The sequence below is a fragment of the Phodopus roborovskii genome, unplaced genomic scaffold (genome assembly GCF_943737965.1).
Source record: "Phodopus roborovskii unplaced genomic scaffold, PHOROB, whole genome shotgun sequence".
Taxonomy (NCBI): domain Eukaryota; kingdom Metazoa; phylum Chordata; class Mammalia; order Rodentia; family Cricetidae; genus Phodopus; species Phodopus roborovskii.
The window spans coordinates 23,350,755-23,365,717 of NW_026126416.1; the positions used below are offsets into that span (position 1 = coordinate 23,350,755).

Below are 14,963 nucleotides of genomic sequence, written 5' to 3' on the forward strand. Positions count from 1 at the left end.
ACTTGCTTCTGCCATTTCTAACACTTCACTTCCCTTTCTCCACTCTGCCTGCTTCTTCAAGGAAATTGTGCTTAAATACTAGTTATATATTCTATTGAGAAAGCAGCTTACTAAGTTGCCCAGGCTGGTCTTGAACCTGTGTTCTTCCTGTTTCAGCCTCCCAAATAGCTGGAATGATATGACTTCAAACTAGACTTGGTTAAAGCCTCTCTTACCCTTTTCTGTAGTCCTGGGAAATGAACTCAGGGGCCCGTGCATGCTAGGTAAGCTATCACTGAGTTATATACTCAGCAAGAAAACTTTTGACCCAGGATCACCGGCTGCTGGTTTATTCTTATTCTGCTTCCTTGAGAGACATAGAAAACACAAACCTCAATACTCTGCATTCTGTAGTAGCTGCTACTTTTTATATCCATCTATTCCTATTACCTTCTATATACACTCTAGATCCCTGTTATAGAATATGGCTTGAATTGCTGTTTGACTGTATAGGTAATTTTGTCCTTATAAATAGTTTCTTGAGGGGGCAGAGATTTCTTTAAAATTGGGAGTGGGATTTATTTTTGCTCTGTATTCTATCCCTGGCACCTAGAATGTTAGTTGGTACCTGTAAGATGCTTATAATTCTCAAAACAAATGAGTTACTAGACATGACGATGAATGAACTAATCAGGAATGAATGGATGGGTAGATGAGGGAGGTGAAGCAATTTCCTTTTTTAAAATTTTCTTTCCATGATTATACAGGAAAGGAGAAAGATGAACTTGTTAAAAAAAACACTTCTCATCCAATATTCATTAGAAATCTATTTTATAACCCATGACTCAAAAGGCCAGACCTTAGGTCTCCCTTCCTTTTTGCTAACAACAAAGGACTCACGTTGAATTCCTCTCTGAAGAGCTTATTGTCATCAGCCATTCTTCGGTTAATCTCCTCTTCCAGTTTGTCCACAGGCAGTGGTGGGTACTTTCTGTTGGTGCTTGGGGACCTGGCCAGAAGTGGTACACTTTGGGGCTCTGTAGTGTATAAAAGGGAGGGTAAGTTAGGTGCCCTGGAGACAGATGTAGTCCCTTTTGTGAAGATTAATGGTCTTCTCATTCTTTTGAAAAAAATGGGGAAAAGAGCCAGGGACATGGCTCCATCAGTAAAAGGTGTTTGTCACCAAGCTTGATGGCCTCAAATGGATGCCCAGATTCCACATGTTGGCATGTGTACAAATAAAATAAATAAAAAAGGATGGAGAAATATTAATTTCTTGGTTTTCTTCTTCAGAGGTTTCCCATGCCTTACCCACATCCTCTGTGCGGCCATTTGACAGGCGGAAAGAATTGGAATGGCTCCCAGCTTGCTTGTATTTCTTAAACCTAATGAGAAAATATCTGTAATGAAAAACTAGGCACAGAGGTAAATTACTGTCTTTGCATTCTTGTTATTGACTACACTTTTCTAAATCTCTCTGTCAAATCAAATGTTTTAAAAGAGAGATACAAGTCAGGCACATCTGAGGCAGCTCCATTCCGTGGTGACTGAGCACCTTGGGAATACTGGTCTTTCTTACGCTCAGCATCCTAAAGTCCAGCTGAGGCAACACTATGTTCTAGCCCGCCTGGTTCCTCTGTGTAGCTTCAACTCCACAATACACTTGAGTGTACAACCATAACAGGTGGAATACAGTCAATGTGATATAGTGGGGTGTGTGTGTGTGTGTGTGTGTGTGTGTGTAAGAGCATGGCACAGTGGGTGGGACAGGATGGAAGAGTAAGATCTTTTTTTGTTTTCTGAGACAGGGTTTCTTTGTATAGCTTTGGAGCCTCTCCTGGAACTAGCTCTTGTAGGCCAGGCTGGTCTCAAATTCAGAGATCCATCTGCCTCTGCCTCTCCAGTGCTGAGATTAAAGGCGTGCACTACCACCATCAGGTGGAATAGTAAGATCTTTATGAAACAAAAATCCTGGTGTTCCCTCAGGACAGCTTAAGAGTCATGGGGGAGAAGTCCAGAGTTCCAGAATGAGAGAACACAGGTTTAATGGAGATGGGTACACAGCCCCCTCTCTTAATTCCAGGGGAAGAACAAAGGGAACACAGAGCAGGATGGGTTCAAGATAAGGAGGAGTTAAACCCAGGTCGTCAGGGCAGTAGCTTCAGCAGGAAGAGAACAAATGAACCACATTCTTCTTTCTCTTGTGTTTCTCTCCTGGCTTCTGTTCATTATCTAGAAGCTTCTGAAAGGTCAGGCAGAATATTTTACCCTAAGATCTGCCTAGCAAACAAAGGCCAGATGTCCTAGAGGTTTGGGGACAAAGCCTCAGCTAGAAACAAAGGGGCCTTTAAGAGGTTGTTTCAAAGGACAAGAGCTGAAAATCTTGAAGCAACTGTCAGTAATAAGATAGTATGGAAGTCTCCCATCTCTCTACTCTAGGTTTTAGCCTCATTTAGAATTAGAAGACTTGGCTTGGACAGATAAAGCAAAGCCAGTGAGCTTAGGTCTTAAGGAAGACTGTAGTATAAGTCTAAGTTCTAAGGAGTACTTTAATATAAGCACAATCACGAGTCATTGTCCCTCTACCCTACTCATTGTCCTTACCCTACTGTCTTCTGGACTGTGTGGGCTTACTGAGACACAGGGGTGTCAAGATATTCTAAGCAAATGCAGTAACATTAACATACTTACCTTAACATGTACAGAACTATGATAATAAACACTATTACTAGCAGAGAGGACAGGGCCACCATCACCGCAATAATTGGTGTCTCATCTGAAACCAAGAGAAAAGAATAAGTCATAACTGTGTTGCACAATGAAGGGCTCAAGTTGGAAGCTCAGGAAGATACACTGATGTGGGGTGGAGGTGCACTATCCATTACATATTTCTGCAGATAGCAGGATGTGAAATACAAACACACACACTGAGAACAAAATGAGAAACAGAAAGGATGTGTGCAGAAATGCAACAAAAGAGCAAGGAGCAAGTACATGTGTTAGAGTATGTGAGGAAAGAATACCCTCTGCCACCTTAGGGCCATTAGGTGGGGGGATGCAGCAGAGTCCTACCTATCTCTGATATACCAAACACTTATTTACTGTATGACTTCCTGCATCGGGATAGAACTGTCCTTTAAGCCAGAGACTCTTTCATTGCTATATCATCTGAATTCAAATTTAACACATATAAAGTACTCAAAGATTTGGAGGTACAAACACTGGCAGGCCAGGAATGTAGGGCCAGCATTACACATTACACTCCTTCCCAGTCTCAATGAGCTCTGACTAGAGAAAAAACAGGAGACAGAAGAGAAGATTGTTCTATCATAAACCCCAGTGGTTTCCTGTCACTAGAATAAGATGAAACTAGGAGATGCTGCTGCTAGATCCTTATGCATCAGAAGCTACCCTGTGCTCCTTATTCCCTTCCATCACTTTCCATATCTTTTCCCCTCAGCTGCCTTTCTGCCAAGATCCCGACCATGACAAAGTCTGGCTTGAGCAGACGGTCGAGCCTTCCCTCCACTCCACAGGCTCTAGATCAGTACCTAGCCACATTTCTCATGCGGCAGACCAGGTCAGGACTCCACTTCTACTCACTACAAACCTTTCCCTGCTGCTTGTGAGAGGGTGTGTCCCTTTTATGTGAGGGCCAATCCTGCCAGGTGGTCTCTGGACTATGTCCATTGTTGTCACCTCAAACTTTTTATCTTCTTGACTTCACTTATCCTCTGTCTCAGCAAACGACTCACAGCTGTTGCTTTTCTTTACTTCTTGCCCTTCCCTCAGGTTCTCCTGATCCATTTACACTGACTCCACCAAAGCTGCTCAGCAAGGACCAAACAACAGCAATCGCCAAATCTAATAGGAACAGTCCCATTTTCACCCGATTCACCCTCTTACCAGAACTCTTTCAAAATGCATCACAGAGCAGCAAGTGTATGTATGCTTGGCTGTTTGGGATACTGACAGACGCACCCAGGGATAGAAAGCCTACAGTCACAGACGTGTCACTTAAGACAGAGACAAGGGATTTGGAGGAAACAACAAGAAGAAAAAAGCAGCAGGGAGATGGCAGTGGAGTGTGGCAGAGCACTCTTGAGATCTGTCCCTGCCCCTTACAGGTTACACTTCAGGAGAGCACTAAGTAACAGGGCAAAGTGAACCATGAGGAGGTCTGTGTGAAGAGCGCTCTAGACATAAGAAATGACAAGCCTAATGGCTTAGAACTTGGCAGGTTCAACTGGAGAGGTGGGCAGGGGCCAGAAAACTTATGTTATAGGCCACGGCAGCGAGTGTGGCTTTAATTTGGAATACGATGAGAAAAATAGCATTATTGGAAGACTGACACAGAAAGGACATACTTGAATTTTCCTTTGTTTAAAAGTTCTGGTAAACTGACTTAGGAACAGTAGCAATCACAAGGTAGGAAGCCATTTCAGCAGAAAGCCAAGAGCAGTCTCTAAGGAAGGAGAAGTGAATTCAAACAGTGCTGGCAGGGTAAATCAGGTGAAACAGATACGAAACCGGCTTGACCAGATGACAGCTACTGGTGAGGCTTTGGAGCGATTTCTTTTGAGTATAGGTAAGAAAGCCTAAATGGAGTGACAGGAGGACAGAGATCGGGGAGGAACAGAGCCACTCGTTTTATGAGGACTTTTACATCAGGGTACATTTACAAATAAAAGGAACAGTAGTTGGAGAGAAATGTGTGGGTGTGTGTGTGGCTGGAAATAGGGTATCACGATATAGCCCATAGTTCACAATCCTCATTTTATCACCCAAAGGCTGGATTAGAGCTAAGTACCACCATCCCAGCCTAAAGGGATAGGGAATGCTTACCATACTTTTTTATTGGTGGTAAATTTCAAACACTGCAGTATGCAATTCCTATCTTAAAATGAACATTCACACTAGATGACCACCCTCCTCTCTGAAGCATTTCCTCCCCATAACAAAGTTCCCTGGCTATTTCATCTGTCTCCTTTGCTAGAAACAGCAGTGCTCTATGACTGTGGAAACTTCTCAGGGTTGTGACCTTGGGGATGCTTTCTTATTTTCAATCTATTATCTGATCAGATGCTTGTAATTTCAAATGATATGACAGACGTTCCCATATTCACGTTGCTTGATCCTCAAAAACCTACAGGCCACCTCCACTTTCAACTTCACAGGCTTCACAAGCAACATAAATTTTCCATACTACAAATGCTTTTACCATTCTGTAGCTAGCATTCTAATCCTGTTGCTCAAGCAAGAAATGCAGAACTCTCTTTGACTTCTTCATGCATACCTTCTCTATCCAACCCAGCTGTAAGCAATTTCTTTTAGGGCTATAGTCCCTGAGGAACATTTTTTTTCTCCTATCAAAGATAGCTAACATCCCACAAAGCTTTTCCAACTGGTTACATGTCTGTATGTTCAATCACTAGACATTTCTGAGACCTGACCATCATGCACTTCCTCTTCCTATAGATTAGCCAATCATGTCAGACTGTAAGGTTGAGCTCCCACCAATAGGAGGAGACACAGTCACTGCCTTGTTAGAATAAAAACTATGTGCACTTCCTGCCTGAGAGTGCTTGCTAGGCCAGTTAGGTCCAAGGCACACTCTTTTTGCAAAAATAAACAGTTCTGCTGGACTGTTTTTGCATTTATTTGTGTTTCTTAGTGTGACACTAAGATTATCATTTCACAGCAAACCAATATATCAAATGTGACTGCCTCTTTTTTTTTTCATTCTCTGTTGTCACTAACATTCTAGTCCCAACCTCCACTGTCTCCTTTTGTTAATGAAGTCTAATCTCCTTGTCTTGGTCTACAACAACTTCTAAGTAGCTCCTATCCATACTGCCTCCTGCCACTCTTCTTTTATATCACTAAACTTTAACCACTGGCATCCTTAAGCTGAAGGCATTCTTTCTCACACTTTTAACATTTTATTTTCTGATTAATATGGCCTCCCTCCATTCTTTGCCTGGTTTACCAACTCATCAAGTCCTGATTTGCAAATATTACTGTCCCCAGAAGATCTACTCTGACATCTTTGTTTCTGGAGCTTCTTTCCAGCCTGGTCCAGCTGCTGCGTTGTCCCAAACTAAACAAACGGATGCTATATTAATTATAAAACTGTTGGCCGATGGCTAGGGCTTCTTATAGGCTAATTCTTTCTTAATTATTAGCACATTTCTGTTAATCTATGTATCTCTTCATGGCCTTATCTTACTGGAGAACACCTGGTGCATCCTACCTTCCCAGTCTCTAAATGGTGTTCTTTGCCCCTCTCTCTGCCTACCTTTCCCAGAATTCTGTTCATCTCCTAGTCCTGCCTATCTTCCTGCCTCTATTGGCCAAACAGTGTTTTATTCATCAACCAATAAGAGAAACACATATACAGAAGGGCATCCCCATCACATCCTAATATTAAATATATCATTTCTGAAATAAGTTCGTCAACAGCTTTTCTCCCAGGAGGTCACCACATCAATGGATACAGTGCACTACAGCCCAGAACTCCTGGACTCAAGCAACTTGCCTGCCTCAGCCTCCTGAGCAGCTGAGACCATAGGTGTGTGGCACCATGCCCTGTCTGTATTACAGTTCACACACACACGCACACGCACGCACATGCACGCACACACACACACAGGTACACACGCAAAGACAATATAGAGGTGTAATTATATACTCTCAGCACTTGGGAGACAGAGGTGAAAACAACAGAGGGTCAAGATTATCCTCTGCTTTCTGTGAAATTGAGGCCATCCCAGACTATACAAGATTCTGGCTGAAAAACAAACAAATAACATCCCAAAAACCAAAAGTCACAAAAAAATTCCTTAGTAGGTGTTCATTTCCCAGAATTAAATCTAATGATCATTTTTTAGACTAGATGATTTATCTTTCTGTCTCTGCCTTTTGTCTCCAACTCAATCTTTCTTAGCAATCTTATTATTGTCATCATATATAAAACTTGACATTTGTACATAAATACTCATGACCCAGAAATTCAGAGTTTACCATAAATCACAGATATACCATTTGTGTTGGTTTGAATGAGAAATGTCTCCCACAAAATCATCTATATGAAATGTGGGTCCCCAGTTGATGTGTGTTGGGAACCTTCATCAGTTATTACAGAAGTAGCAATTAATATTCTGAATATTACTCCACCAGAATTAACTTCTGATGGAGAAAACTTGCCTTGTAGTCTGCAAGAAATAAGACTCCAGAATATCTGTTGCTATGAATTCAGCTGTATAATTTTGATATATAGAATATATACTGGGTGCTTTATAGTCCCAAAAAGGCCCTAGAGAAAGGAAATGCGTTCTCACTGGGTTATCAGTAGTAGGGGCACCCCACTTATTGTCCTGAAGCCGCAGGCAACAGCTTCCAGATCTCACACTATATAGCCTTAGTCTTTCCCTTTGATATAGCCCTGAGAAGGCCCCTTTAATCAGTTATCAGCACATTTTATGAGTTAGGTCCCCTCTGAGATTTAAGTTTGCCCAGAAACCTCTTCACGAGTCATGTCTCCCCTCTGAGATATGAGGAACCCTGCTTTTGTCAAGACTTTATCTGTCTTCCTGGCTCTGAGAGATATGTATGCCTGATATCCTTGCTATTATTAGAGAGTAGCTAGTTGTGTCTATAGGTATATAAACTGGAAGCCTTGTGGGAAGAAAAAGAACTTTTAGAGAATTTTTAAGAACTTCTAAAGAAAACCTTAAAAAAGATTTTAAAGAAAGAACTTTTAGAGAAATCTTAAAGAGAACTTTTTGAGAGAGAACTTTTGGGAAGATTTTTTTTGAAGAATAAAGAGCCATGGGGAAAAAAAAACAGTATGTGTATGAATTGATTCGTTCACCCTCAGATCTTATTAGTCAGCCATACCCGCCTCCTGCTTGAGCCCTTGTTGGATGTGCTGTTTGTGGAGATTACAGAACCTTTGGGAGGTGCAGCTTTGTTGGGTGAAGTACATCACTGAGGAGGCATCTGTGGGTTTACAGCCTTGCCCTGCTTCCTGTTCTTGCTTTCTGCTTTTTGTGTGTGATTAAGATGTGATCTCTTAGCCTCTTGTTCCTGCCACCATGCCTTGCTCAGCATTACAGACATTCATTCCTCTGGAACCATAAGCCACAATAAGCTCGTTAAGTTGTTTTGATCATTGTTTATCACAAAAACAGATTAGTAACTAATACATCATCTGGGACTGTTGGAGCTTTATTTTATTGGATGTTGAAAATCCCTAAACGCCACGAAATGACACCATTTTATAGATTAAGAGAAAAACTACAGAAAACAAAAAATGTTTAAAGGTAATAGTAGACCAAAAGCTAGAAACTAACTAATTCTTACAAATTATGCCCTAGGGGGTGAAGAGATGGCTCAATGGGTAAGAGCACTTGCTGCTTTTCCAGAGGACTCGGATTCAATTCTCAGCCCCTACAAGGTGGCTCACAACTATCCAGTTCCAGAGAATCAGATGTCTTCTTGCCTCCATAGGCACTGGGCACATATGGTGCACAGATATTCATGGAGGCAAAACACTCATACACACAAAATAAAGAATAAAGCAAACAAATCATGTCCTAATATATCACCAATATATACTAGCATGGAGACATGACAAATATACAATTATTTTATTGTTGATTAAAATACATCAAGGGGCTGGAGAAATGGCTAGCAGCTAAGACCTTTGGCTATGAGGACCCTGAATTGATTCTCAGCACCCTCATGAGGGCTCACAACCATTCACAGGAGACCTGATAAGCTTTTATTGCCTCTGTGGGCAACAGACATACATGCAGGCAAATCATACATACAAATAAAATTTAAAAATATATAAAATACATTGAATCTGTAGAATCTGTAATCTATATAAAAATAGAATGCTTGTTTCCTTTACTCTTTTCTAAGGTAAATATGGGAACATTTAAGGACAGTAAACAAACAACACAGCCATGGGTGCACAAAGGTACTTCACAGAAGAAACATGGATGGACAGTGTACATCTCTTAAAAGACAACAGATAAAAGGTGATCGTCTCACCTCTCCTGTCTTTTGAGTCAGAATTACCTGTGTAACAAGTAAAAAAACAGAAACATTTACTCAGGTTAAAGAAAAGCATTGCCATTCAATTCAAGGTATAACAAAGAGATGCTCCAGAAATACAGGTAATTTTCTCTGCATTCAGTATACTACAGAAAGTGAGGGAACAAATTATCTAGGGTTATTCAACTTTAGTCAGTAGTCTCCTTCCTTCCTCCTAAGTATGCACACAGTACAGCATCCAACACTCAACAAAAACACAGTAACTCAAGGAAAACACAAATATAAGCTACCAGAAAACATTATGTCTTTGGGACTTTTGAAATGCAAAAAGATAATATTAAAGATATAAAAGATCCACACAATATGATGCAAAAAACCCAAACCCAAAACCAACCAACCAACAAACAAAAACCCAAACTACTTGAGATATACCCAACCTCATATACTAATAGAGAAAAGTTTGTTTTTAGAATCCTATGATGGGCTGGTAAGATAGCCAAGAAGGCAAAGGTGCTTGTCATAAAGTCTGATGACCTGAGCTCAATCCTCAAAATCTACACACATGGAAAGCAAAGAGCAAAAACTGACCACATCATACCTGCACTGTGGCAGCACCAAGTGCCACCAATAAACTAACATATACTTTTATTTATTTATTATTTATTTTGTGTTTCAAGGCAGGGTTCCTGGCTGTCCTGGAACTCTCTCTGAAGACCAGGCTAGCCTCAAACTCACAGAGATCCACCTGCTTCTGCCTCCCAAGTGCTGGGATTAAAGGTGTGGGTCACCACCACCTGGCCTAACATTTGTATTTTTAAAGAAACCTGTAGTATATCTATAGCCTAAACAGAGAACTAAGACAAACAGAATATTCTCTTATCACTATACAACAAAAGTGGAAATTAACACAGACAAAATTTGAAAATTAAAATAAATACAAATAATGAAAACACCTCATCTTGTCTTTTAGCTAAGTACAAAGCTGTCTGGTTAAATTCTATACTTCTGAGACTAGGTGTGGTTACATGATAAATTTCAGCTAATGGGATGTGAGCAAAAACTATGGGTAAGTGTAGGTTATAAAATCTGGAAAAGAAATTGCTTCTATTCCTTCTGTTCTCAGTGGTGAGAACATGTAACCATGTAGATAAACAGACTGTTGTTAGGACAGAAGACAGCAGGGAACCTTCTGCTCACACTCAGAGAGAGGGGGATACTTTGGTCCTCATCAGAGCACCCCAACTAGTAGCAGAAATATACCTACAGGGAAATCTATGCAGCATGCTGAAACCTATGAGGCATAAAAAAAAAAAAAAAATCACACCATCAAATATTAATAAGTCTGAAAAATAAAAACAAAAAAATCAGCTTTAATTTAAAAACCTGAATAGATAGCACAGAATAAACCTAAAACAAGGCAGAAAAGATAAAAATAATAAAACAAAAGGCTATTAATGTAATAGAACTAATAATAAAATAGTGGGATTTTTGGAAGGAAAGATGCAACAAACTATTTAATAGTAAACCCTAAGGGAAAAAAGGAAATGAAAATATATAAAGTGAAAACTATTCTCAGCTATATTTGAAATTAACCCATCCTGAGATGACTTTTCCTCAAATTCATTTGAATTCAGAAATATGAGTAAAATGCAGTTTTCTATGCAAATTTTCAAATTCTTTTCCCTTTTTGTCTTTAAACTTTCATGTTCTTTTAATGAAGAAAACAAAACAAACAAAACATCAACATCACATTTGCAAAATAAAAACAAAGACCAAATTCACATAGGAAAAAACCAAATAACAACAACAAAAAACTTATAAATGGAAAAAAAAATCCTAATCCTAAATCATATCACAACTCCTCATGCATGTTCCTGTAAGCAGTAGTAATGAAACTTCTTGGGCCATTAAATAAAAGAAAAAAATCTTTGAAGAAGGGAACTTGAGAGATGGCTCAGTGATTAAGAGCATTGAAGGCTCTTGCAGGGGCCAAATTCAGTTCCCAGAACCCACATGGAGGCTCACAATCATCTGTAACTCCATTCCAGGGATGTGATGCTCTAATCTGACCTTTGTGGGCACCACGTTTGCATACAGTATAAACATCCATCTCATACATATATGTAATATACATGCAAGCAAAACCTTCATATACATAAACAACAAATCTTTAAGAAAAAGACATGAAGGTTGAATTGCTAGGAAAAGGCAGATTGGTACAGTGGTAGGAAGGACAAGAGGAAGTAGTGGAGGATGAAGAGGATCAATTCTGTAGTGGGATATTCACTTTGTCTCCTTCTATGGCACTGACCACGCCCATTGGGGGGTGGAGCCAGGGGCGGAAGTGACCTGGGGAACTAAGTCAGAGGAGGCACAGGAGAGTGCTCTCTTGCAAGCCACACATTAGGAGGACTTCCAGAGGAATTCTTGGAAGCAGGAACCTGTTGGTGTTCACCTGTCTATGTTGTGAGTTATTTCTCCCTGAATAAACATCTGTTCGGCCTAATTGTTTATCCTGATCCTTATTAAACCACGATACAATTCATTATATACATGTGTGAAAATGATAAGAGTAATAAACCCATATATGAGAATTCAATTCATAGCAAAGGTGTCATTTCACCTTTTGTTGTTTGTATGCATGTTCATGTATGTGAGTTGGGGCATGTTGCACCTGTGGAGTCAGAGGATAACCTTGGACACAGGCCCTGTCTTAGGTTTCTATTGCTGTGATAAAGCACCAAAATGAAATTCAACGTGGGGAGGAAAGGGTTTATTTCATCTTATAGCTTGCAGTCTATCATCGAGGGAAGCCAGTGCAGGAACCTGGAGCTAGGAACTGAAGCAGAAGCCATGAAGGAGTGCTGCTTACTAGCTTGCTCTTCATGGCTTGCTCAGATGCTTATAGAAGCCAGGACCACCAACTCAGGGGTGGTAACACACAGTGAGCAGGGCCTTCCACATCTATCAAGTGTACCACAAGCCCGTCAGGTGGGGGGCATTTTCTCAACTTTGTCAAGCTGACATAAAATTAGCCAGCACAGGTCCTCACCTTCCATTTTATTTGAGACAAGGTCTCTTTATTGTTTGCCACTGTATTGTGTATACCAGGTTAACTGGCCTGCGAGCTTCTGGGAGTTCCGTCTCTACCCCACATCTTGCCATAGAAGCACTAGGAGTATGGATGGAAATCATCACATCTGGGTTTATGTGGATTTAAGGGATCTGAATTCAGATCCTAATGCTTTTGTGGCAAGCACTTTGCCCAATGAACCATATCTGCAGCCCTCATTTCACCTTTAAAAGGTTAGAATTACATTGTATGTATAGAATTACATTGTATGTATGTGTATGTGTGTGTGCTGGGAGGAATCTCATCTACTTTGCTACTTCCAAGTCTACTATCTTATATAGATTTTATAGTCTTAAATTCAGCATTCACTAACAGGAGATAATTACCCATGGTCATCTCACAGAATTGTTAAGTGGAAAACAGCACAAAATGAGACCCAGGCAGGCCATGAAAGTAACTGTGCTTATTTTACAATTCTACCTTGCATATTTATTCCTTCAGCCTGTTTCCTTTCCTGAGCAATGGCTATAACTCACAAAAGATACTTTATGATGTTATTCAGTATACATAAGTATGTTTGTGCATAACAAACAAATATTTCAAAACATTACACATAAAGCATGAATAGAATTGGAATAGGATCACCCCCTAAGACAAAATAAACACTAAAGGTGGCTCATTAAACAGCTTTCATGAATGGGTCATAATCTGTACTTTAACATTAAAGCACAAAATAAAATTCAGTTCTCAATCTAATCAAGAATAGTGGCAGCCATGGACATTTAACACATCTCTATTATTGTGGAACATTTTTTAAATGTTTGCTTGTTTATTTATTTTTTATGTATATAAGATTCTGCCTGCATGCCAGAAGAGGGCACCAGATGTCATTACACATGGTTGTGAGCTACCTTGGGGTTGCTGGGGATTGAACTCACCACCTCTGGAAGAGCAGCTACTGCTCTTAACCTCTGAGCCACCTCTTCCAGGCTCAGAAATATTTCTTTACACTGTGTGAAGATGTGTCGCTGTCATTGGTTCAATAAAGAACTGAGTAACCATTAGGAGGAAGAGGTTAGGTGGGACTTCTGGGGGTAGAGAGTCTGGGACAAAGAAAGGAGGTGTTACCACTTAAAGGAGCAGGATGGGCAAAATGGAGATGAGGTGACAAGTGCATGGAAGAATGCAGATGAGCTTTTATGATTAATAGTAAGTCTCCCCCACTTTTTTTGTGAGCTGGCAGCCTAAAGAAAAATGCATGTACACTCTACATTTGTTTATTTTACAGTACTAGACTGGATCCAAGGCTTCACACACAGTAGGCAAGTGCCTCCAGTGAGCACATTAGCCCCAGCCCTTTTGGAAACAGGGTCTGGCTATGTAGCCTAGGCTGCTCTGGAACTATAAATCTTCCTGCCTCAGCTCCTATATGCTGGGAATTCAGCCATGTATATCACCTTGCCTGGCCATGTAATTATGGAACCAGAGCACAAGTTGTAACAATTGTAACAGCTGACTTAAAAAAAAAAAGGTTGCTTATCACTTTGTACAGTACTGTATTGTAATAAGTATCTTACTCAGATCTATTTATTTATTTTTCTTTTTTGAGACAGGGTCTCACTATGTAATTGTTTGTTCTGGAACTCAGTCTGTAGACCAGGCTGACCTTGAATTTACAAAAAATCCACTTGTTTCTGCCTCCCAAGAGTTACTATTAAAGGCATGCACCACTAAACCCAGCTTAGATCAATTCATTAAACAACTTTTCTATGAGTATGAATTATTATCATTATCTGTTTCAGTTTTATATATGAAAAGCTGAGGTACAGATAAAATCAAGTAAATTGAGCCATGCTTACAATGGAGCTTATGGCAGAGACGGGATAGAACAGGAACAAGTAGTGTGGGTCTGCAAACTATGCTCCTTTTTGTTTGTTTTGTTCTTTTATTGCTTTTTGTTTGTTTGTTTGTTTTGTTTTGTTTTTGAGACAGAGTTTCTCTGTAGCTTTGGAACCCCTTGTGGCATTCGATCTGTAGACCACGCTGGCCTCGAACTCACAGAGATCTGCCTGCCTCTGCCTCCCAAGTGCTAGGTTTAAAGGTATGCACCACCATTGCCCAGCTATAAACTATGTACTTAACTAAAACTCACAACGCTATCTTGTCTATATTGCAGAAACAATGATATTAAAACAGGCAGGTAGTGGGTGTACATTATATGGTCTAGTTGAAAGATATCATCTTTAATACCAAATAGGATTAAATTTCAAAAGTACTCTTTGGAATTTCACCATGAGCCAGACATGGATACACCTAAGGGGATCTGAAACAAACAAGAAATTTGAGCCAAAAGGATGTGATCATAGATGACAGAATAGCAGTTTCCTAGAATAGAAACTTCATTTATGTGGCAATTGGAGCAATTACTTTAGTCCATGAAGAAGCTATTTGAGGGACCTTCTATTGTCTTCTATAGACCAGGAACCTGGTTGAGTAAGTCAGAAACTTGCTCTACCCAAGCTAGTCTCAGGCTATTGCTGCTTCAATCTAGTGACTCAAATTCAAGGAGACAGAGACTTGTGCAGAACAGATGGCTCTGAAATGTATAAGCCTCCACAAGCCCCTCTTTCTCACTGTACCCATGGACATTAGTCTACTGCTTTGTTACATTATGGGACATTCACGTTCACTCTCTTCCCATGGCCTCCACAGGCTGCTTCTTCTTCAGCCCAATTCCCTACCCAGTCTGTGTTTTTCATCCTTAGTCTTTTGATATCCTCTAATTCCCTCCTTTTTTATCCAATACCTTTAAACACATGTGGGCCTCACCAATCTAATGAGGATCCCA

At 40.2% G+C, this 14,963-nt stretch overlaps 1 protein-coding gene across 2 annotated transcripts in view; it reads right to left on the reverse strand.

The window, feature by feature from the left end:
* Positions 1-14,963, reverse strand: part of Ptpra (protein tyrosine phosphatase receptor type A) — a 107,809-nt gene that overhangs the window by 35,949 nt on the left and 56,897 nt on the right. The window contains exons 4-7 of one of the 2 annotated variants that reach the window (XM_051183382.1): positions 9,040-9,066; positions 2,671-2,755; positions 1,291-1,364; positions 880-1,016 (exon numbers count right to left, since the gene is read on the reverse strand). In XM_051183382.1, coding sequence (XP_051039339.1) covers positions 880-1,016; positions 1,291-1,364; positions 2,671-2,755; positions 9,040-9,066 — 323 coding nt within the window. The remainder of the gene's footprint in view (positions 1-879; positions 1,017-1,290; positions 1,365-2,670; positions 2,756-9,039; positions 9,067-14,963) is intronic. The other variant, XM_051183383.1, reaches the window with a different exon arrangement.